Source organism: Vidua macroura, chromosome 18 (assembly GCF_024509145.1).
Source record: "Vidua macroura isolate BioBank_ID:100142 chromosome 18, ASM2450914v1, whole genome shotgun sequence".
Lineage (NCBI taxonomy): Eukaryota > Metazoa > Chordata > Aves > Passeriformes > Viduidae > Vidua > Vidua macroura.
In genome coordinates, this window is record NC_071588.1 from 14,286,204 (window position 1) to 14,308,495 (window position 22,292).

General features: G+C 43.7%; 1 protein-coding gene across 7 annotated transcripts in view; it reads left to right on the forward strand.

Moving 5' to 3' along the window:
- The first annotated feature begins 2,936 nt into the window (after positions 1–2,936).
- MORC2 (MORC family CW-type zinc finger 2) overlaps positions 2,937–22,292 on the forward strand; it is a 52,236-nt gene continuing 32,880 nt past the window's right edge. For 5 of the 7 annotated variants that reach the window (XM_053994299.1, XM_053994302.1, XM_053994300.1 and 2 more), the window contains exons 1-6: positions 2,937–3,062; positions 9,230–9,283; positions 10,736–10,770; positions 11,743–11,811; positions 20,163–20,253; positions 21,828–21,936. In XM_053994299.1, the coding sequence (XP_053850274.1) occupies positions 2,977–3,062; positions 9,230–9,283; positions 10,736–10,770; positions 11,743–11,811; positions 20,163–20,253; positions 21,828–21,936 (444 nt within the window). In that variant the 5' untranslated portion in view covers positions 2,937–2,976. Of the gene's footprint in view, positions 3,063–9,229; positions 9,284–10,735; positions 10,771–11,742; positions 11,812–12,111; positions 12,538–20,162; positions 20,258–21,827; positions 21,937–22,292 lie in introns of those variants that run through there. The other 2 variants (XM_053994304.1, XM_053994306.1) reach the window with 2 other exon arrangements.

A 22,292-nucleotide genomic window follows, 5' to 3' on the forward strand; every position in this document is an offset into this window, starting at 1 on the left:
CTCTGCCATGGCCAAGGCAGAGCTGTGATGTAATCTAAATGCTGCTTTGCAAAAGGTTAATTCATTTAGCCAGTGAAGGTATAAATCTTTCAAGACTTGGGCAAGAGAGACCAAAGAATGGAAGTCAAGAACATGTCTGAAAGCTACTGCAGAACAGCGAGGGAAAGTGTAAGAATTAAATTCTCACTTCACTTTTGTCAAATTGATCACCACCAAATGGTGAGATGGTAATGAGCAATTTCCTGCCTGGGCTGGCCAAATGAAATAGAACTGCATTGTACTGGTCTTCTACCAAGGGCCAGATGGAAAGGACAGGCAACCAACCAGCCCATCTGCAAAACAGGTCAGATCCCATAGGAGCAGCAGGAAGGTGTTCAGCTGCTCTGTCCACAGAGCTGCAGTACTCAGATAATGTTGCCAACCTCTCTAACACCAGGAAAGAAACATTGGTTCCTCCCTGAAGGTAAGATGACGAGACAAAGTTCCTGGTAGGCACAGAGACACTCACTACGTAAGAGGACAAGGTTGATATGATGCATAAGTTCAGGCTCACGTTCCTCAGGAACACATATTTGGGTAATTACCTGCCCTTGCACTGATACAATTTATATTGCTTTTGAACATCTGCTGCTGACATTGACTACAATGTGACAAAATAAAAGCTGAGCACAGCAGATGATGCTATAATCTGTAATAGACTCACTGATTGTCATAAACCTAACACACCAAATCACAGTTCTCAGCAGTAATTTTCCTAATTCTTTCATGCAGTTCAATGTCCTGCTGTGTACAGCTTTTCAGACATAAAGCCTAAAAGAGCTGCTGCACACATGCACAGTGATTTTTTGATACCCTCACAAGAACACACAGAGAAATCCATGCCAGGAGGAATGATACAACTTGCTGGCCTGAACAGGCCAAACTGAGGGTAAGCAGAGCTAAATGCTGTTCTGGGAAATGAAGTTCTCAGGCCAAATCTGCAGACTTGTTAGCTCAGGCTCATACACAACTGGGGATGGGGGTCAAACAACTCAAATACGAAACCCAGGTTTTAGCCATTTACCAATCATGAGTAACAGATTTAAATTTAACTTTTCACCATATGTCTTGGATACCATAGAATCACAGAATCATGGAACGGTTTGGGTTGGAAAGGATCTTAAAACTCATCTTGTTATACCTCCTGCCAGGTGTATATACTCACCTACAGGTGCCCCTGTAGAAGGGACACCTTCTTCTAGGCCAGGTTGCTTCAAAAGCCCTGTCCAACCTGGCCTTGCACACTTTGAGGGATGGAGCAGCCACAGTTTCTCTGGGCACCCTCTGCCAGGGCCTCGCCACTCTCCCATGGAAGCTCTTCTCAGTATTCCAATAACCCTGCCCTCTGACAGTGGGAAGCTATTACCCCTTGTCCAAAGTCCCTCTCCAGCTCCCTTGGAGTCCCCCCAGGTATTGAAAGGCTGCAGTAAGGTCACCCTGGATGCTTCTCTTCCTCAGGCTGATTAATCCCAACTCCCATAGCCTTTTTTTTTTTCTCTAATGAATTAGATTCTATTGTTGGAAAATGATCGGATAAAATTAAAGTGCTTCTCTTTTTTTTTTAACAAAACCATTACCTTTTCCCCTTAGTGCCCTATAAATAAAGTATCAAATAATGTTTATCCTTTTTAAATCTGCAGATCTGCAGTCTTACATGCTTCATTCTTGCTGGACATTCTTCAAGAAGAAGTACATCACAATAATTTCTGCACAGACTGAATTCCTTCAGATTTTGGATATTAAGTTCAGATTCCTATTATCCAAGACACGGCCATGCTGTTTCAGTGTCCATTTCAGAAGAACGATTGGGAGTGTTTTTCCACCGGACAAGTTAGGTGCTCAGACAAGTATTCCTGGCCTTCACCTTCAGGGTTCCCACGTTCAGGCTGCATTTTGCAGGAGGATGGGGGAAATGATCGGTTCAGAACAAAGGTAAGACAGCCCCTGAGCTCAATCCTTTCACATTTCAAGATGAACCAAAAGCACAGAATCGAAGCAAGAATATTTATGAATTTATATACCCTTTACGTTGATGTTTTTTTTTGTAAGTACGGGCACTTTCAGGAGTCACTCCTCGGTGACTTCGCAGAGCCTTCACCAGCGCAGCAGGACCGGCACCCGCCGAAATCCGCGCGGAGCCTCCGTAAGAAATCAGCGGCGGGATCCTTCCATCCAGATGGGTCCTGGAGCCGCTCCCGACGTTCGGGACCGGCGGGCCTCACCCACTCCGACCTGGCATCCAGAAATCACCGGCACCGCGGCAATCGAGCCCCCCGGCTCCGGCGAGTTCGCCCAGGGTTGGAGGGGTCTCCCGCTCCCAGGCCACCTCACCGCGCAGCCCGGCCCCACTACAGCCGCTCCCCCGCCCTAGGAGGCCGCGGCGGCCGCTCCCGCGGCGCTGAGGCGCTCGGCTGCCACCGGCACGGAGCGCGGGGGAAAAAGAGGATCCCGCGAAGGGCCCCGGAGCGGCCACGCGCACCGCACTCACCAACCTCTGCCGCTCCCACCCGGCCGCGCGCGCTCGTCACGCGGCGGCGCAGAGCCCACATTGGCCGCGCCGCGGCACGTACATCACGTGCCTCTTCTTGGCCAATGGGGGGCAGCCGCGTGTCTCCGCCCCGCGGGGGCAGTTGCAGTGCCGGGTGCGAGCCCAGCGCGGCGGAGACAAAGCAGGCCCGCACCGCACCGCACCGCACCGCACCGCACCGCACCGCACCGCACCGCACCGCACCGCACCGCACCGCACCGCACCGCACCGCACCGCACCGCACCGCACCGCACCGCACCGGCGGGGCGCGGCACGGCATAACAAAGCGCAGCGCCGGCTGCTCACCCGGCGGGGGCCGTGACCGGCAGGGGGCGGGGCGGGGCGGGGCGGGGCGGGTTGGGTTTGAGGCGTACACGGCCGCCGGTGCATGCGGCGCGGGCGCAGGCCCGATGGCGGCCACTGCCGCCATGTCCCTGGGCAATTACAGCAGCCTGAACCGGGCCCAGCTTACCTTCGAATACCTGCACACCAACTCGTGAGTACCAGCTGGGGTAAGGCGGGCCCGCGGCACCCGGCCTGCTTGGGGCCCCAGCGCAGTGCGATAGGCCTGGCCGAAGCCACGCGGGCCGGTGGGCCCTGTCCCCGGCCCGGACGCTTCGTGGTCCTTCCGGGGACCGGCTGTTGTACCGCCGGCAGGTCCGCCGGTCACGGAGAGCCGTTGTGTGGGGACAAGAGGCCCCGCGAGGAACGGGGAGGCCCCTTGAGCAACCAAACCCGCACGGCTGGACCTCTGCAGGGCAGTGTATGCGCTTTCATGCTGACCACCATCCCTCTGCAGCATCTGGCTTTGCGTGTGACTGAGTGTTTTGCAGGTTTATTTTTAACAGGATTATGATACTCTTTTTCCAGTCAGGTTGTTGCATGTCGCCAATGAATCTCCCAAAATAACACCTCTTGAGAAGAGGCAAAGCCATTATTTAAGATGAGTTTCTTGTGGGCGCATGTCTAGAAAATGAGAAGCACCATCAGGGAGCAGCGCTTAAGTGGGGTCAGGCGCCCATCAACACCTGCCTGCTGCTCCTAAGCCTTGTAATAGCATGTATAGAAGAGATGGAAGAGCTCGTTCTGCCCAAACTGGAAGAACTCTGTGGAAACACTCGGCATTGCTTCATTTTGATCAGCTGATCATAGGCTTAAGGTTGTCTGGTGATGTTCTGTGGAAGAGTTGACTTACTGTTATCCATCAGTAGAAGAATAAATAAAGTGCAGGTTTATCTTTTTGTTTCCCTTTTCAATATGTGAAGGATCACAGTGGTCTACAGCAGTCTAAAGGAAGCACAGAAGCATGGGCAACTTGGTTTCAAAGGATTTTTGTCTCGTTTTGTTGGTAATGAGATACATCTGCAAAAGCAATGCAAGAGCAGTTAAGACTAATTTCATGTATGCGAAGACCATTACAATCCATTTATATTTAGAATCAGGAAAGTAATGGGCTTTGAACAGGGAAATAAACCTAGTACTGGCTCCAAGTCACATTTGAGTCTGCTCTTTAGTTTGGCTGGTAGCAGTTGTATATGGATTGACCAATCTGGTGCCTGAAGATGGACAATACTGAGCCATGTTGTGGTGCTGTTGTTGATTTGTGAAATTCTCATGTCCAGCTCCAGAAGACAATATTTTTTTATGGATAAGAAGACCATGCAGATGATGGCAGTGCTCTGTCAGCAGCTTGTGTTTGCCTGCAAAGCTCCAGAATTCTGTCCATCTTCATAAGAAGATAAAGCCTGTGCTAAAGACTGAGTTGTTGCTGCTGCTCTCAAGTATATTAAAGCTACTCCATGTTGTCATTGTGCTTATGCTGCTGTCTGCTTGTAGTGTGCTGCATGTGTGCAGTAATACCTGCATTACTGAATTATTGGAAAGAGCTGGAAGCCAATGCTTGGATAAGACAAAGCTGGGGCTCCTTGTCTGTCATGAACAAAGAGCCTTTTGAGGTTATGGGAATCAGTGCATAAGTGAAATGCTTCCCGAAGAATGGCAATGGGAGTAATGGAAGTCACTATAAAAACAAAGAAAGTACCAAACTAACCCATAACAAACAACTTCTCCTGCTCCTCCAGTAAAAATAAGCAAAAAAGAAAAAGAGCCAATCTCCAAATCAACCCAAGGCCAGTATAGGGATTTTGATAGAGGAGACTGGTCTCCTGTCTCCTCTGGACTGCTCTCTTGCTGAGGAAGGTCATCCCATCTTCAATAAATTCTAGTTCAATGCTGAGTGTGTTCTCATAGTCAAGGAGGTGGAAATTCTTTAAATTACAGTGAAAGACCAACCATCTGGCTGCTAGGGTGCAGAAGAAAACAATGCTTTTTTTCCTCCCCCCTTCCTTTTTAAGACCTTCTTTCAGAAAAGTTTCCATACATCTGACTCAGAGCACTCAGTCTGAAGTGCTTTACAGGAGACAGTTGATCAGGTCCCTGAGGTTGAGGACCTGCAGCAGTTCTTTCCAATAGCAGCTTAATGCTTACATATCTGATGGCACGTGGAGCCAGAGCATCTACAGCATCTACATGAATCGATTCAGTTGCAATATTTGTTAAAAGTAGAAATATCGCTGTGCTTTTCCAAATGCTTTACTTGATGAATAGCGGAGTGGAGACAGACTTTTTAGTAAGATCTATAGTGATGAGACAGAGGGCAATGGCTTTAACCTAAGAGTGTAGATTCACACTAGATAAAAGGAAGATGTTCTTCCCTGTGTGAGTGAAGGAGGCCCTAGCACAGGGTGCCCAGAGAAGCTGTGGCTGCCCCATCGCTCAGAGTGTCCAAGGCCAGGTTGGATGGGGCTTGGAGCAACCTGGCCTTGTGGAAGGTGTTCCTGCCCATGGCTGGAGGTGACCTTTAGATGACCTTTAAAGGTTTTTTTTCAACCCTTATGTTTCTATGCTGAAGTTCTTTTAAATCCTAGAATGAAAATCAGTATGCATAAGCACATGAAAATTACATGCGCATTGTTTTATGACTTTCCAGTGTCACCTGCTTGCCTTTCTATTGGTTTTCCTTAACAATTAAATGCTGTTACATTAAGATACTTCCAAAGTTATTCATTGAGATGATGCCAAATATGTAAGAGACCAGCCAATTTGTATTTGCATATTTTGAATATTTATAATAAAATAATTTAATGATTTTTTTAAAAGTTGAGGACCTGTAATTGTCTTCTAGCAGTAGGTAGCCTTTAGCTTGCAACTTATGTGTTGTTGTGTAACTAGAATTGTTATCCAACTGGTGAATACAGTTGGAGTGGAAGAACGTCACTCAAATAGACTTCAAGATGACTAAATGATGGACTTGAGGAAAACTAGTAATAACAGACCAACAATATTTCCCTACCCCCCTGAAATTCCCTCTTCTTGTGCTTTTTGTCTGTTTTGGACCGAAACAGAGTGCATTACTTAGAGAATGGCTGTTGTTCCTGATGCATGTGCCAAAATAAAACATCTTCCCAGATGTGCCCTCCTTCAGAAGAAAAGTGAAGTGTTAAGTCTCTCATTAGTAATTAGGTACTTGTCTGCAGAGGGAAGACCAACTAGGTTCAAGCAAGAGATTCCTGTAGGAACTTCTCACAAAACAAGTTTTTCTTCCCTTGGGACATTACTCCAAGTGATTTTTTTTAGAGGTGTTTGAAGTTGGTCGTGTTTTAGAGCCATCTAACGTGAGCTTTTGTCACCTATATATCAATAAATTGCCAGTGTTGGACTCCCCTTTTAGATTCCTTGTCAAGCCTCCAGTTCTGCATGGAGCTGGCTCAAATGGAAGATGCACATTGTGGGATGATCCAGGCCAGTCTTTGTCTACCCAGATGAGCTGTTGTTGACGCTATGGTTTTTGATATTACTTTCCTCCCTTCTGTATGGTGTTTCACCCATTGTATGGCAGTAATAGTTGTATTTTGGATACTCTGATGCATGTTGTTGCCTCTGATGATGCCTATCTAAAATAAGCTCACCGTGTTTGCAGGTTACTTGCAAGCTCTGATAGGCTTCATTTTGCCAACAGTTTGTCTTGTTTTTTTAAAGTTGTGTTGCAAGTAAAATAATCCCAAACTTTTTTGAGGAGGTGGAGAAATGGTCACTGGTTGATCATGATGGATGTGAAATATTTCAGGCACTTTTGACTGTAAGGCAAGACCACCAATGGGTTTGTTTGAGATTAGCTGATTAAATCAGGCCAAAGCACTTCATCTGACTTAAGTTAGATATTGACAAGTGTGTTCAAATTCATAAATGGAATAGAAGACTTTTATAGTATATATTAATTTCTGTTAGTGATAAATAGCTGGAGTGAATTTCACTGGCTTGTAGCAAGGTTTCCAGCAAGGTTTCCCTTTGCTTGTGTCAGCACAAGAGGTTGCAGTTTTGGGAGATGGTCGAGATCAGTAGTGTCGAGATATGTGGAGATATTTTGTTTTGCCTTTCTTATCATCTGTAGCTATGCTATCAGTTATTTCGTTCCATCATCTTTATTTGGAAATCCTTATTTGTATCTTATTTGCATCTTTGCTTTGAAGTATTCCTAAAATTGTGGAGTAAAAGGTGCTCATAAAGCATAGTTACTAGTGCTAAAGCATCCATTTGCTTATGGGTTACTTCCTAAATAAACTTCTGTGATGTTGACCTGTGGAACTGAATAGACACTAGTAAACTCAAGAGAACACTTGAAATCTCCAATCATCTTATATATCTGCTCACTTACCTCACCAGTGGAATGGGGAGGTGAATGGTACAAGACTAATACCCATGGGCTGAGATAAGAACATTTCAAATACTGGAGTGAAGAAATATACTATTATAATAACAGGAAAAAGAGAGAGAGGAATAAACCCAAAAAGTCAATTGATGCTCAATACAATTGCTCAGCACCTACTGACCCATGCCCCACCTGTCCCCCAAGAGTGATTGACCCCTCTTGGCCAGCTCCCCCGGTTTGTAGACTGAACAGAACATTCTGTGGTACAGAATATTCCCCTGACCATGCTCCCCTCCAGCTTCTTGTAGAGCTGACTAGTGCAGGACTCTGAAAAGTCCTTGACTTAGGTATGCGTGACTTGGCACCAGACATCGGTGTGTTATCAACATTATTCTCACACTAAATCCAATCACAACTCTAACACCTGCTGAGAAGAAAATTAACTCTATCCCTGCTGAAACCAGGACAGCAGGAAATCTTGTTCAAAGGAAGGAACACCAAGATTGTATTTCTGTGGAAGCTTTCTGATTGGGTAGATAGTCTTCCACACACTGTTCCCATTGGTTTTGTCTCTACAGGAGAGTGGAGATATGGAAATCTCTGTTCCCATGGTTTTAGTGGTAACTTTAAAGCCTGATGTGTTTTCTTCTAACTGGAGCTGTGTTGATGGGTTCAGTGTGATCACCCTGAAGATGAATATGAAAGCTTGTTTTATGGTTATTAACAATGTGGACAGCTATATATTTTATGTGTGGGAAGTACCTATGTGTCTGTTCTTGGAAGGCTGAAAATATGAAAAAATATCTTTTTGGTCACCCGTTGGCTGTATGTGAGGGTTTTGTGCAAACTGAAACATGTTGATAAAACTGGTTTCTGAGGTCTTGGTCTCTTCATTGAACAACCTAGAGGAGTAACAAATCCCATCAACTGTTTCTCCATGTCTTTGCTATTAACCTTATGGTGGATGTGGCTCATCTATGTTTGAAAAATTGTTAGATTTTGAAGTTAGGTTGCCAGCTTGGGCATGAAGTGGAGATACGGCATTTATGTCAACAGACAATGTATTATAATGATTTTTATTAGCTGCTTATGTTTTCCTCACTGTCTATATTCTTTCAATGTTGAGGCATATAACTAATGGCTTCCAAATGGGAACTGCTTAAAAGAGGTGGCAGTTAAGAGGCTGGAAACTAAACGTATCTCTTGAGATTGTGCTGAAGTCGTAGCTGGGTTCATTATTTTAGTGTTAAGTTGAGAAGGTGATATGGTACAGTGGTGTCAGAAGACTCTTTCTCTGGATTAGTAGCAGTTGTACCTGCTGGATGTTAACCAGGATCTGGAAGCATTTTTCTGTCACAAATAACTTCTGCAATGGGACTGTGTGCAGGGACTGTGCTTGTTCATAATGTTGTTCATGTCTTTTTGCCCAGAGCGGCTGTGGCTACCACATCCCTGGAAGTATTCAAGGCCAGATTGGACAGGGCTTGGAGCAAGGTGTTTCTACCCATGACAGGAGAATTGGAAATAAATTAGCTTTAAGGTCCCTTCCAACTCACACTGTTCTGTGATTCTATGACAATCCTCATCTGGCCATATTTACTTATAGGCAGTATTTAGTTGCTGTGAAAAGACCTGTCATTGTACTGTATAAGGACTTCCATGAACTGTTGACTAGGTCATAGGCTGGTTCATTGGATCATCATGTTCTCTTACCATATCTGTGTAGCTGCGATATATTTTAGACCATAGTGAGCTGCAATTTGGTGCAGACTGGCTGCTGCATGGCTGCCTCTGGCAGACAGTAAATCACTCGTTCTTAGTCTGCTGTCAGCCAAACCATAGTATTGTACCCATTTGACTGGATTTGTTTAAAATATAGTTGAGATTCTCGTTTATTTAAAGGTCTCTCTTTTTTAAGTGTTGGTGTAACTCTGCTGATTTCTGTTTCATTGCAGAACTACCCATGAGTTCTTGTTTGGTGCCCTTGCTGAACTTGTAGATAATGCCAGGTATGTACCTGAGACTGTCTAATTCCCAAGATAACTTTGGTTAAGATTTAATTCACCTACGTATTAGTTGATCTTAAGCAATTTTCACTTCTAGTAGACTTTACAAGAAAATAGAAGACATTGCTGCAATATTAAGTATGAGTATTTCACTTGCTTCTCTTACATTGCCACATCAACCCCTTAAAAAAATATTCCTGGAAAGACAGGTTTGAATAAATCCTGGAACAACTCGTATTGGAAAGGAAATTGATAGCAGACACAAGACAGATTTGAAGAAAAAACTGCCTTTTTGTGTAAAGAAATTGCTAAAATAAGTATTACAGGAGCTGTGACTCTTCTGATATCTAAAAATCATAGTATCAAACATGACAATGAAAATCAAATCAGAAGCGGGATGCTGAAAAGTAGAGCAAGAACTGCTGAAGGAATTTTGACACTTCAGGAGATATGGTCTTTGGAAATTGCAGGTGTTGGGTCACCTGTCTCACCTCTGTGTGGGGGAGTCCCTGCTATAGCAGCCTCCCAAGTCTTGTGTGCTTTTGTCTTGAGCTAGAGGAAGTACTGTCATGAAGCACTATGGAAGTATTTTGGGATTGTTTTCTCTCAAATGTGATTTGTCACAGTGTGTATTTTGTGATGTAAGGAGCTGAAACTGGGGCATTTTTGAGTTGGAAAGCTTCTATTTAGGGAATCAGCTCTGTGTGTGTGTGTGCATGCATGTGAGCTGGTGCTGTGTTCAGGGTTGCAACAAGGTAAGGAAAAGTAGGGTCTTTGGGGGTGGTTTTTCCTTCACCTCTTGATTCCCCTCTGGCTGTGGAGAGGTTGTCTTCTGGGAAGAAGTAGCTAGGCTGGGCTGGAGGAACAAAATTGAAACAAAGTGGCTATGGCATTTGTCAAGTGGGGTTTTGTTACAGCTCTATAGCGCCACGTCTCTAGTCGGCAAAGGTTGGTTTGGGAAGAGGGCAGTAGTGCTGTACATGCTGTACTTTCAAATACAGAGGAGGATGCAGTGTGTGAAGGGTCTCACTTCAGTGATCTTGTAATCACAGTTTCCTGTAACAATCTTGAATGTATTGGAATGAAGCTTTATGTGGAGTTAATAAACCTTTTGTAGACAGCTCGACAGAAAAACTATAGGTGTTGTTTGTTTTGTACAGGAGGGAGCTCAGAAGTGTGTACTCATTTGATTCCCAGCCCCAGAATGACTTTTATTAGAATGCCAGTGGTACTTCCTGTCACCAGAACTGTTTGTGTGCTAGCAATGTCTTATGCTGGAGTTTAGGTTCAAATAGACAAAATGTAGGACAATGTTTTCTGTCATTGATGACTATGGGGCCTCTGTGGACTTGATCTGTACAGCCAGTTATTTTGGAAATGCTTATGTATGCCTGGATTTTTAGCTTCGTTTCTGTTTAACGTTTGGATATCAACTGTGGTTTTATTTCTTTGTAGAGATGCAGATGCCACGAGAATAGACATTTATACTGGTAAGTCACACATGCTGCTTCCTTGCATGTCAGCAATTAAGTTAGTAGTTAACTTAGATTTAGGCTGCAAATGTATGTTGTCCTGGATTGAATGAGAGCGAGAGTGCTTATGCCCAATCTTGGGGTCAGTACTGGGCCCTTCCAGACAAGAAAGACGAGAAAGATATTGAGTGGCTGGAGCATGTCCGGAGAAGGGTAAGGGAGCTAAAGGAAGGGCCTGAAGCACAAGTCTGATGAGAAGTGGCTAAGGAAGCTGAGGGGCTCAGCCTGGAGAAAAGGAGGTTTGTGGGGGGCCTTCTTGCTCCTACAACTCCCTGACAGGAGAGTGCAGCCAGGTAGGGGTTGGACTCTTCTCTTGCTGACAGGAACAAGAGAAAACAGCTACAAGTTGTGCCAGGAGAAGTTTAGATTGGATATTAGGGAAAATTTCTTCACTGAAAGTGTAGTCAGACACTGGAACAGGCTGCCCAGGGCAGTGGGGGAGTCACTATCTACCCATATTAAAAAAATGTGTAGATCTGGTGTTTAGGTGCATGGTTTAGTGAACTCAGCTGTGTTACATTTGTGGTTGGACTTGGTGATCTTAAGGGTCTTTTCCAACCTGAATAATTCTATTGTTCTACCATTTTTTCTGTGCCATAGTGCCTGTTGTCTTTCAAAAAGGAATGCCTTTACAAATATCTTGGGGAAGCAATTAAGTCAACCTTCACCTGAGGTCAGGTGAAGTGAGTTGCTCTTTGTAGTGGATGCTAAAAAACTCCACTGACACAATACAGTTTTGTAGTGCAGTTTTGTAGTGAAGAAGTTCTTAGTCATCCTGTAACAAAAATCTGGTGCTCTTTCTTACAGCTTAGCCATATTGCACGTTTAAAAGTCCTATTTGTTGTGTTACTTTTGTTGTTAACACCAATCCCATTTTATGGAACTTTTAACTTCTGCTTATGGGAGCAGTGACTTACTCTTCTCTTGCAGAGCGACGAGAGGACCTACGAGGTGGATTCATGCTATGTTTTTTGGATGATGGAACAGGAATGGATTCAAGTAAGTGACAGAAAGTTACACCTGCATTTGCAAGCTGAGGTTTCATGTTGTGGTTTAAGTTGAATTAACAGCTTAGTTCCATTGAAAAGGACATGTTCCATGCCTGTATACATGTTTCTGCCTCTCCACTTGCTCTTTCACACCATATATACATATCAAACCATTTACCTCTTCCATTGCAGAAAGCTAATCTGGTCAAAAGAAAATTGTTTTGCTGCATTATAGAGTTGGGTCAGCCTGGCTTGAAGTTTCCCTGTACACTGAAGTTGGCCTTGGGGCTGAAGGGAGAATAGTGGAGCAAGAAGGGGAAGAACAAGCACAAGGTTTGATAGCATAAGCCTTTTCCCCATGTGGCTGCCAGATGATCATTGTATCTCCGCTCTAACCAGGTGTGCCGTGGCAGAAGTTAAGGTTCTACTTTGAAAACAGTTTGCCATTGTTTCATCATGGACATTGTGTTTGAGATCAATACTGGACAATATAAAACCTCAGTAATATGAGAATATAGCAAATGTATTTCTGCCTTGTAAGTATTGCTGTAAATTAGTGTTGTATCTGGCAGGAGAAAGCTAAAAGCTTTTCTGCTTTACTTTAGCATCAATGAGCAGCACCGTCAACCCACCTTTGAGTCTTGAGGACTGGTAAGTCATCCTGTGAGGAGTTCCGTGCAAGGCAGAAAAATTAGGTGAAATTGGAAGATGAATTTGTAGAAGACAAAGGAAATGGGTAAATAAACCAACAACTAACATTTTTGCACTGATTCCTCAGTACTTTAAGTTCCTCTTGTGATATTTTCATAGTTCAATCCCAGCTGGCAACTCAGCCCTACACAGCTGCTTACTCCATCTCCACTGGGATGGTGGAGAGAATCAGAAGGGTAAAATGTGAAAACTTAATGGCTTGAAATAAAGACAGTTCAGTAGGGAAAACAAAAGCTATGTATGCAAGCACAGCAAACCAAGGAATTAATTCCCCACTTCCTATGGGCAGGCAAGTGTTCAGCCACCCCCAGGAGAGCAGGCCTCCATCATGTGGAACAGTGACTTGGGAAGGCAAATGCTGTAAGGCCACATGTGCCCCTCTTCCTCCTACTTCTCCCTACTTCCCCAGCTTGTCTGGTGGGCACTACACCAAGTTGCATGAAGCTTGGAGCAACCTGGTCTAGTGGAAGGCTTCCTTGCCCATGGCAGGGGGTGGAACCAGATGGTCTTCAAGGCCTGTTCTAATCCAAACCATTCTGGGATTTTATGATACTGTTTGGTATCCCTTGGGTCAGTTGGGATCAGCCATCCCAGACTTGTCCCCTCCCAACTTCTTGTGCAATCCAGCCTGCTTGCTGGTGGTGCAGTTTGAGAAGCAGAAAAGACATTGATGCTGTGTCAGCTGTGTTAAGCACTTATGAAAACCCTGTGTTAGCAACACTCTTCTCTAAAATACAGTCCCATGTAAGTTAGCATGGAGAGATTGAACTCTGTCCCAGCCCAAACCCATATAGATATGAGCATTTAATTCAATTTAATTTGTGCTTTGATACACAGATTTGTGACTTCTGTGGATATTCTCAACTCAGAGAGAAAGAGAAAGGTTTTTCTAACCAGGCGAGAGCCTGGGAAGCAGTTGGGAAAGAATGTAAATAATTCTCTAATCTATCTTGTTGTTCACATTGTTTATAGATATGTTCTGCCACCGTGCGTCATTCACTGCACACAAATGGTGTGAGATGTTTTTACTCTAAGACCAGTGAAATTAGTCCACACAATGTTCTCTATATATAGAGCGGTACATTTAAAATAAATCAGTTCATTCTCTTTGCCTTCTAACTTGGAGTCTTTTTGTTCCCGTCCTGCTCAACAGCGACAACTTCCATAAAGGAATTTGGTTTGAACTCTAGATACCTTCTGTATATTCTTTGGAATGCAATTAAGGATGCTAAATGGGTCTCCCAAGAGAACTTTTTTGCCACCAGTTTAACTGAAGGAAACAGTAAAGCCCCATCGATAAAAAAAAGCTCTGAGATTGAAGTGTGGCCTTCTGATAATCCTTAGGATCAGGGAGAGGAAAATAGAACCTTCTCTGCCTGTGTTGAAAATTGCGTGTTTCTCTGGAAGGTGCCAGATGTTTGTTCTAATGCCACAGAATTTCACGGCAGCTTGTATACAGTTATTGCTTCTGTAGTGCTGGTATTGTGACAAAATGGGATTTAAGTATTGACTGTTGTCTTGGTTTAAAAAGACAATTTAAGGTGGATGCTCTGAAATGAGTTTTGTCCCCTTAGTTTTAACCAATCCCTTTCCACAGGAAATAAATGTGTAAAAATAAGTGAAAAAATGACAGTTTACTAACAAGCAAAACAGCAACAGGCACAAACTAACAGTAAATAGTGACTAGATACAAAACCCTTAAATGTCATGGACTCCCTGGGAACAAAGAGAAACTCAAAATGGCAGAGTGACATCTTTCCCCAAGATGACACTTGCCGTGGGCAACCGTGTGTGGGGAGACAAAGGCAAAATGGCGGCAGCCCCTCCCTCTTATCTCTCTGATGGCAGCATCTCCATCAGTGTATACAGCTGACACGCTCTGGCAGCTGGTACTCCGTCAAGGACTAGAACCTGTGGGAGAACTTCACCTTCATCTTGGTGGAGGATGGCAGGGCAGCCAGCTCAGACTCTGTGACTTCTCGCATCAGCTCAATGCTGCTGGCAGCTGCAGCAGCTGCAGGGACTGGGATCTCTTCACTCCTTCTAGTACTATGCTACAGCTGCAGACAGATGTTGCAAAATTCACTCTGAAACAGTTTTTGATTGTGACATAGAGTGTCCCATTTTGTAGCAACAGTTGCTACTGTTGTGAGCACAGAAAACCTACCTGAAACAACCTCCTCTGGAGGTCAGAGAGAAACAGAGGGAAAAAAATCCCCACAGTAGAGCCTCTGCCTTGAGCAAAAGCTATGAGAAAAAGGTCTGCCTGAATGCCTCGACTTTAAAGAGCTTGACACTCACCTGCCCCCACCCCAAACCCTGTGGTTCTGATTCTGGCCACACCACTGAGTCTTAAAGAGACTTTCAATTTTGGGCATAGATGGATATGAAATACAATATTTGGGTTACCCGGGACAGCTATTAAGTGGCTTCTTTTGACTAATCTTTCAGCTAAATGTTGAAGAATTTTATCCTGATAGCCTGAAATGCTCAGTAAAGAAGATTGGCAGATACTGTGTGTTGCAGGGGTTATTTCACAGCACTATGCATTGTATATAGCAAGTACCATGTTATTCATTCCTTTGACTGTCTTGATGCTTGACCAAGGGCAGCCAGGTGAAAGCTCTGTGTGCTGCACCAGTTGCCTGTCAGCATGGATGGAAGCAGCTAAGGAGAGTCTTTCATTTAAACTCGCTGCATGGGGCTCTCTGGTTCTGTCCCTGGCTATAGGGATATGAGCTTTAATTTCTCATAATGCAGGGTCTACCAGTTTTAAAGATATCCTGAAGATCTCCTATCTGACTTTAAGAGATGTCAGCATAAAACTTTTTATTGGACTTTTCTCCCTCCATACAGACTTTGCTTCAACAGAAATAATGGATCTTGGGAGTGTTTTATTTTTGTGCATGATAACTTTTATTAGAAATTGTTTTTATCGTACATAAAGCTGACATGTTAAAAAGAATACCTCCATGACTTGCTGTAGTGCTGTTGGAGCCCATGCTAGCATGGGATCTTCCCAAGTCAACTGGAAGGATGGCTTGGAAGGCTGCATATAGCGCCATCTGGGGATGGTGAGTGAATAAACACAGTTGCATTTGGGCACTTCTGAACTGAGGGAAGAGCTGAAGGGCTCAAGTTAACTTTTCCAGTAACACATTCTTTGTGTTACTCTGTCTTGTTGCTGTTCTCTTTGGTCTTGTTCTGTCTTGGGCTATTCTAGATTTGTCTGGCGGGCTCTGAAAATAGAAGGATATAGTGAGGCAGTTGGTCAGATTTGATTGCTCTGTCTGATGGCTTCTGATTAGCAAGCCAAATGACAACTCCTCATTTCTAAAAATTAGGGGTGTTTGTCAAGTGATTCCTGCTACAGTTGCATTCAGTACTCACTGCATTGGCTCTCTTAATGATCACTCTGGGTTGTGTGGTCTCAAGATCAAAATACTCATGCTGAAAACATCTCATGAGTTACCATAAGGTCCAAGGATTCAGTGATGTTCCAGGACAGCTCTTTTCAAAGGAACCATCATGTCCTGCAGAGAGATATCAGAATTATAGAATCTTCTGAGTTGGAAGGGACCCACAAGGATCATGAAGTCTGTCTCCTTGCCCTGCAGAGGACACCCCAAATTCCCACCCTGTGCCTGAGAGAGTTGTCCAAATGCTCCTGGGGTTCTGTCAGGCTTTGAGACCATGACCACTGCCCTGAGGAGCCTGTTCCAGTGCCGGACCACCCTTTTGGTGAAGAACCTTTTTCTAATTTCCAATATTAGTAAATATATTATTATCCAGTAAATACTCTCTGCCCCCAGTACAGACAATAATAGTACTGGTCCAAAACTTTGGCTCTTTTGTAAGGAACTACATAGGAGTCCATAGAAAACCAAACAATAGATCTCATGCAGCATATCAGATTTCTCATACTATCAGTGAAATCACTACTCAGGCTTGAAATTTTACCTAATGCCTGGCTCTGGAAGATCATTTGTTCCAGCCTTTCCTGAGAAAGGGAAGAGATGATTTAGCACCCTGTCTCTCCAGTGATGGGGAACTCCACCACATACCTGGGGAGGTTGTTCTAGTGATTGGTTAAATGACTGATTGATCTCTAAAAAATATCTTACTTATTTTAAGAAGAAACCTCTCCCAATGCAACTTTTTTTTATTGCCTCTTTTTCATGTGGCTCCTAGGGAAGGGTAGCCTTTGTAGCTACCCTTCAAGTACTGTAATACTATGATGAGATTCCCCCTGGGCCCCCTCTTCTCAAGGAAGGAAACCTACTTCTTCTCATAGGGCAGTTTCTGCAGCCTTCTGATCATCTCCTTTGCACCCTGTTCAGTCTGTCTGCATCTTTCCTGAATTGAGCAGACAGAACTGGGCACAGTACAGCATGTAGGGCCTGACAAACACAAAGTTGAGTGGGATAATCACATTTCCATCTCTTTGGCAATGTCCCTGTGGATACAGTCCAGGATCCTGGCTGTTGTGGGACACTGCTGGATCATACTCAACTTGTCCACCAGGACCCTTCCAGCAAGGCTGCTTCTCCCAACCTGCAGATTCCAGTCTGTACTGGGCTCTTGGGTTATTTAATCCAGGTGCAGGACTTTACAGTTCCCTTGAACTTCAGACACAATGTTGCTTGCCCACTATTCCAGCTGGTCCAGGTGTCTTAAGAAAGCATTCTTTATGTGCCCAATCGACAAAGCTGGTGAGGATTCAAAAGCACCCCTCTGTCCAGATCCTGTCTGGAGATGTTGAGCAATGCGAGGCACTTCTTACTGACCCCAGTATCAGTCCCTGGGGTCTCTGCTTGTGACAGCCTGCCAGCCGGAGTGAAAACCATTGATGATCACTTCTGAGCATGACCCATGAGCCAGTTCCCTACTTGTTTGGTATACTACTTGCCTGGTCTGTTCCCAGTTTGTCCAGGAACAGGCTGTGTTAAACTGTGTTCAACACTTTCTTGAAGTCCAGCCAAACAACACCCACTACTCTCTCCATATGGACAGAAAGTGCTGCCTTGTAGAAGGTGACCAAATCAGTCAGGTGTGACTTGCCCTTGTAAACCTCTGAAGACTTAGCCCAGTCACCTGCCTTGTCTGGCTTTTGATACTTTTTAAGAGGGCTTATTCTGTTGCTTTTTGAGAGATTGAAGCAAATAGATCAGGTCTTGCTTTTTTTCAACTGAATTTTTGAAGTTTGGAAGCTCAAAACAGCTTTTGTTTTAATGGAAGCAGTTAATTAAGTAGTAGTGTCTTGGTTGTTTTATTAGTATTTTAGTATTTAGTATGTGGCATTTTAGTAGTTGCTTTATTTGTATTTTAAAAACACTGTTTATCCAAGGCTCACAATGGTGAGGAACACTGTTTAACTGGAACTCCAACTCCTACTTTTAGAGTGTGTACACACTTGTGTGTGTGGACAGTGACTCTTGGGGGCCACTTTCAGGAGAGCAGTCTACACAATTCTCAGGAGAAAAATGTCTCTTTAATCTTGTTTGAGGTTAAATCTTTAACCTAAACATTGATATTTCCTCTAAAGTTAACAGGTTTTAAAAATAAATTACAGGAACATATGTCAAAGTGATTTGTCAGTCACTGTCTGTTTCCAGTCATTGCCCCATGTGGGGCTGGTTTCCTGTGTTTGTTACAGTGACAAAGGACCTCACAGCATTTCCCTTGTTCCCCTCTCCTTGGGAAAGTTCAACTTGGCTTTAGGCTAATTTCCCCCAGGTAATGAATTAAATCCTGCCATTTTGAGTGAATTTCTTCAGCTTGTTTTTTCTCTTCTTTGTTTTTGCATAGATCTCCCTCACCTATTTTTCTTGCTGGGGAGTTTGGCTTTTTTAAATCCAGTAACTCTGAGATACAACAAAACAAAAAGAGTGTGACTAAAATAGCCTTAAGTGAAACACCCTCCAGAGCTTATAAAGAGCTGGGAAAAAAAAACTGTGTCTTGATTCTTGGGAGGCTATAAGTATTAAATCTCTCCTAAAGACAGCCCGGAGAGAGGTGCTACCTCACATTCCCCTCTGCTCAGCATCACCTTCATCCCTCTGACCTGAAAGAAGAGTCATAATAGGGTGGTTTCAGACATCCAACATTGAGTGATAAACCATCTGGTCACCTTTCCTGAGAGGGGAAGTGCTTTGGATAATTACTCTTTATCCTTTTTAGGCTTCTAAAAGTTTCTTAAAAATAGATACTGAAAAATGCTTGTAGAGCAAAAAGATTCCAATAGTCCTTCTCTTTTTAATATCCCCTATCTACTTTCCTTACCAGGCTTTAAAAATAACATAGTAATAGTAGTTAGAGTAATAATAATTGGATGATGATGATGATGATCATCATCACCGGCATCCTTACCCAGATCTCAAATACAAGACATTCCAGTGTTTTCTTTCTTTGGCTAGAAAATGCTACAGTAAGCTGAAGGGAAGACAGAGGTACCCTTATCCAGTCCAAAGCTGTTTCTGGAATAGCTGTGGAGCTCCACTGAGAACAACTGCAGTTGAGGCAGCGAGGTGTTTGCACAGATGTTCTCCTGTATTTGTGTATTTGAATATAATTTCAACTGCAAATGGCATTCTGACACCAGCTCAGTGATGTCATGTCAGACCAATAGTGTTAGTACTGAATATTTTACTGTAAAACTGGTCAGTGCTGATAGGCCTGTGTGAGTCTCCCGCATGCTGAAATCTAGCTTGTCCATGGGCTCAGCCTCCCTGTAGTTGCCTTGTGGGGTGAGTGATGTCTTGTGCTCCCTTATAGCTTGTGTATGCATTTGTTTTTAGCCCTGACATTAAGGCACTTTGTGTTCCTTGTATCTGGAATTAAACTCGCTGGTAAAATGATTACTATCTCTTGGGGGAAGGGAAAGGAATCATTCTGTCCTAGTGGTGATGTTAAAAGGCTTTATCCCTTGAACAATAGAAAGGCTGGAACTAAAAATGACAGACCCTCTCAGCTGTAAAGACATTGTGTCCTTTCATTTTGTCCTGTGCTAATGAAATCCTCTGCTAATTGCTGTAGGACCTGCTTATGTTGACTTTCTCTCCAGCTGTCCTGCTGCCAGGGCTCCAGCAATCTCCTGCCAAAGTTAGCTTGTGTCCTACTAGTGCTTTAATTAACCAGAGTGTTCAGTTCAGCACTGTGAAGAAATAGCAGTGTTTATTCTGGATTCCTGACCTTTTTAATAGTCCTGACATATGCTCTAGTGCTCTCAAGTGTGTTGTGTCAGTGGGACATGGGATACAACAGACCCACTGCATCTTAGGGTCTTAATTTATGAGAATTAACAACTGTGGTGGACACAGTAGATAATTTTTGTGGATTTTTTTTTTTCAAAAAGAAACATCTTCATGCAGTTCAGATGGGACAGTGAACTAGGCTGAAACCTAAAACTCTTTCTGTCAGCATCATGGCACCTGTACAGATCTTCTGGTAACATCAATGCCCTCAAGCAGCATGTATCTCACAGGGCTCTGTAGTACAGCTTCAGGATGCAGCTTCATCTTGGGCTTCTGGCCTCTTTTCTAGCCTATTTCCAGTGGTGAAGGAGTTATCTTCCTTCTCTATCTAAAAGATGTGTCTGTGTGTGTCTGTACACTGAAATAAGCCTTTTTTGTTCCCTGTCTCTTGTTGCAGATGAAGCTGCCAGTGTTATCCAGTTTGGTAAATCGGCCAAGCGATCACCTGAGTCCACTCAAATCGGGCAGTATGGGAACGGCTTGAAATCGTAGGTACAACAAGAGCCAGCCTCCTGAGGTTGGGGAGGTCATAGTCTAGGTGATCGATGTACTTTTTGCTCAGAGGTGTGTAGCTTTTTTCCCAGGAGAAAAAAAAAAAAAACAAAAACAAACCAGATGAACTCTAAGATCCTCTGGTTTGGTAGACAGGAGCTCTCTCAACATCTGCTGTAGTTTTCCAGCAGCCAAGAAGGCTCTCTACAGCTGACAACAGTGATTTGGCACTATGTTTGCATAAGGCAGAGGGTACAGGTAAGAGCTTGGGGAAAATAATGGAAGAGCTTGGGGAAACAAAAGAGCTGGAAACAAAATGGTCATCTCCCTGTTACAGCCAGGTAGTAAAATTTGAGCAAAACAGTGCTGCAGCCTTCCAACAGGAAAGTTGTCTGGTGCAAAGCAGATGGACTTAAACCTTTTCTTTTTGTTCTTAAACCAAACAAATGCAGAGAGAAGGGGAATGATGGAAGCAATGTGAGGAAGAGTAGGATTAAGTGCAGAGGAGCACAGGTAGGAAAGGAATCCTACTGGTTGGAGTGGATTTGCTAGGAAAGATAAAGAAGTTTGCTGTGTTTTTGGGAAAGTTACAGGGCTTTGTGACTTATTCCAGCTGTTCTGCTTTGTGCTCACCCACGTGGCTTGATTATATGCATCCTATTGGGAAATCAGTGGGACTCTGTAACCTGGGGGGAAAAAATTAGGGGATCTTGAGACACTGTCGGTTCAGCTGCAGTGCAGGACAGATCCCAGATCCTGATTGTATGCTTCCAGGACAGATCTCTGTCCTTTCTTAACCTTGAGCAAGAGGTGTGCTTTATTACATCTGAGAAATGCTGCCTGAAGCCCCAGCATGCAAAAGGTAGGTTGTGGTATCGCTGTGGTATAGACTTAAGCCAGTCTGAAGAGAAATGCACTGACAAAACACCAATACTTCTTTCGATACAATGTTAATTGTTACCTGTTAAGGTGTTTTGAATGAGCTTGGTAACAGGATAACTTGGTAGAGAAGACAGAGAAGAGGCAAAGACACAATTTGGGATAGGAGAGTGGGGAGGAAGAGGGGACTGTCCCTTTTTGTGACAACAAGCTGCTAAGCTGCCTTAGCTGAAGTGTCAGTAAGGCTTTAGTTAGGTTAGGAAATTAATTTTCTGTCTCCAGACTGCTGCACTTGATTCTGGGTACAGTGAAATGAGGAATGTGCTTGCTTTCTCACTGACATTTCTGCTCAGAGATTTGAAGGTTATTGCCACATCTCACCTCAGTTGTCTTTTAATTTTTTTTTTTTGTTTAAATTTTCTACATAGTATGAGTCCACAATGGTGCGCACCTTTTAATTGTGACTGGTGTTAAATGTTTTGAAACATTGTGAAAATGCCCAGATTGATATGCCTTCTGAAAGGAATGAAATGTTTAGAGAGAAATGGTAGTTGCTGTTTCAGCCCTTCTGCCTAATTCTGGTTTTGGCATCTCATAACTGAACATAATGGGAAGAAAGCTCAGTAATGTGGCCTGCATTCTGAACAGTGTGGTACATCAGGTGTAACACATAGTTTGACCTCTTCTACAGCGGTTCCATGCGGATTGGGAAGGATTTTATCCTGTTCACAAAGAAAGATAGCACCATGACTTGCCTCCTCTTATCACGGACATTCCATGAGGAAGAAGGCATCGACGAGGTTTGCGTGTACTTCTTGTAATGAAATAATATAGTGAATGCTGCCTCATCTGAACTTGCCCAGCTCTCACATAAAAGTCTGTGTCAGGGCTGGTTTTGACTCTGGTGGGATCAGTGTATGGTTTTCTTTTGGCATTATGCTGTAGGGCTTCTGCAAAGTCAACAATTTTTTTTTTTCCTTTTGGTTTTAATTCTAATTGAGAAATCTCTCTAGAGGAAAGCAAGTTTGAAGGGCTTGTTTCAGTCACTTAAAGGTGTGCTTATGCTAAGTTCAGGACATGCCCAGACATCTTGAATTTTCCTTTTCCCACAAAATTTGAGTTTGAGAAGTATTTAATTTTACTGCTCTAATTTGAT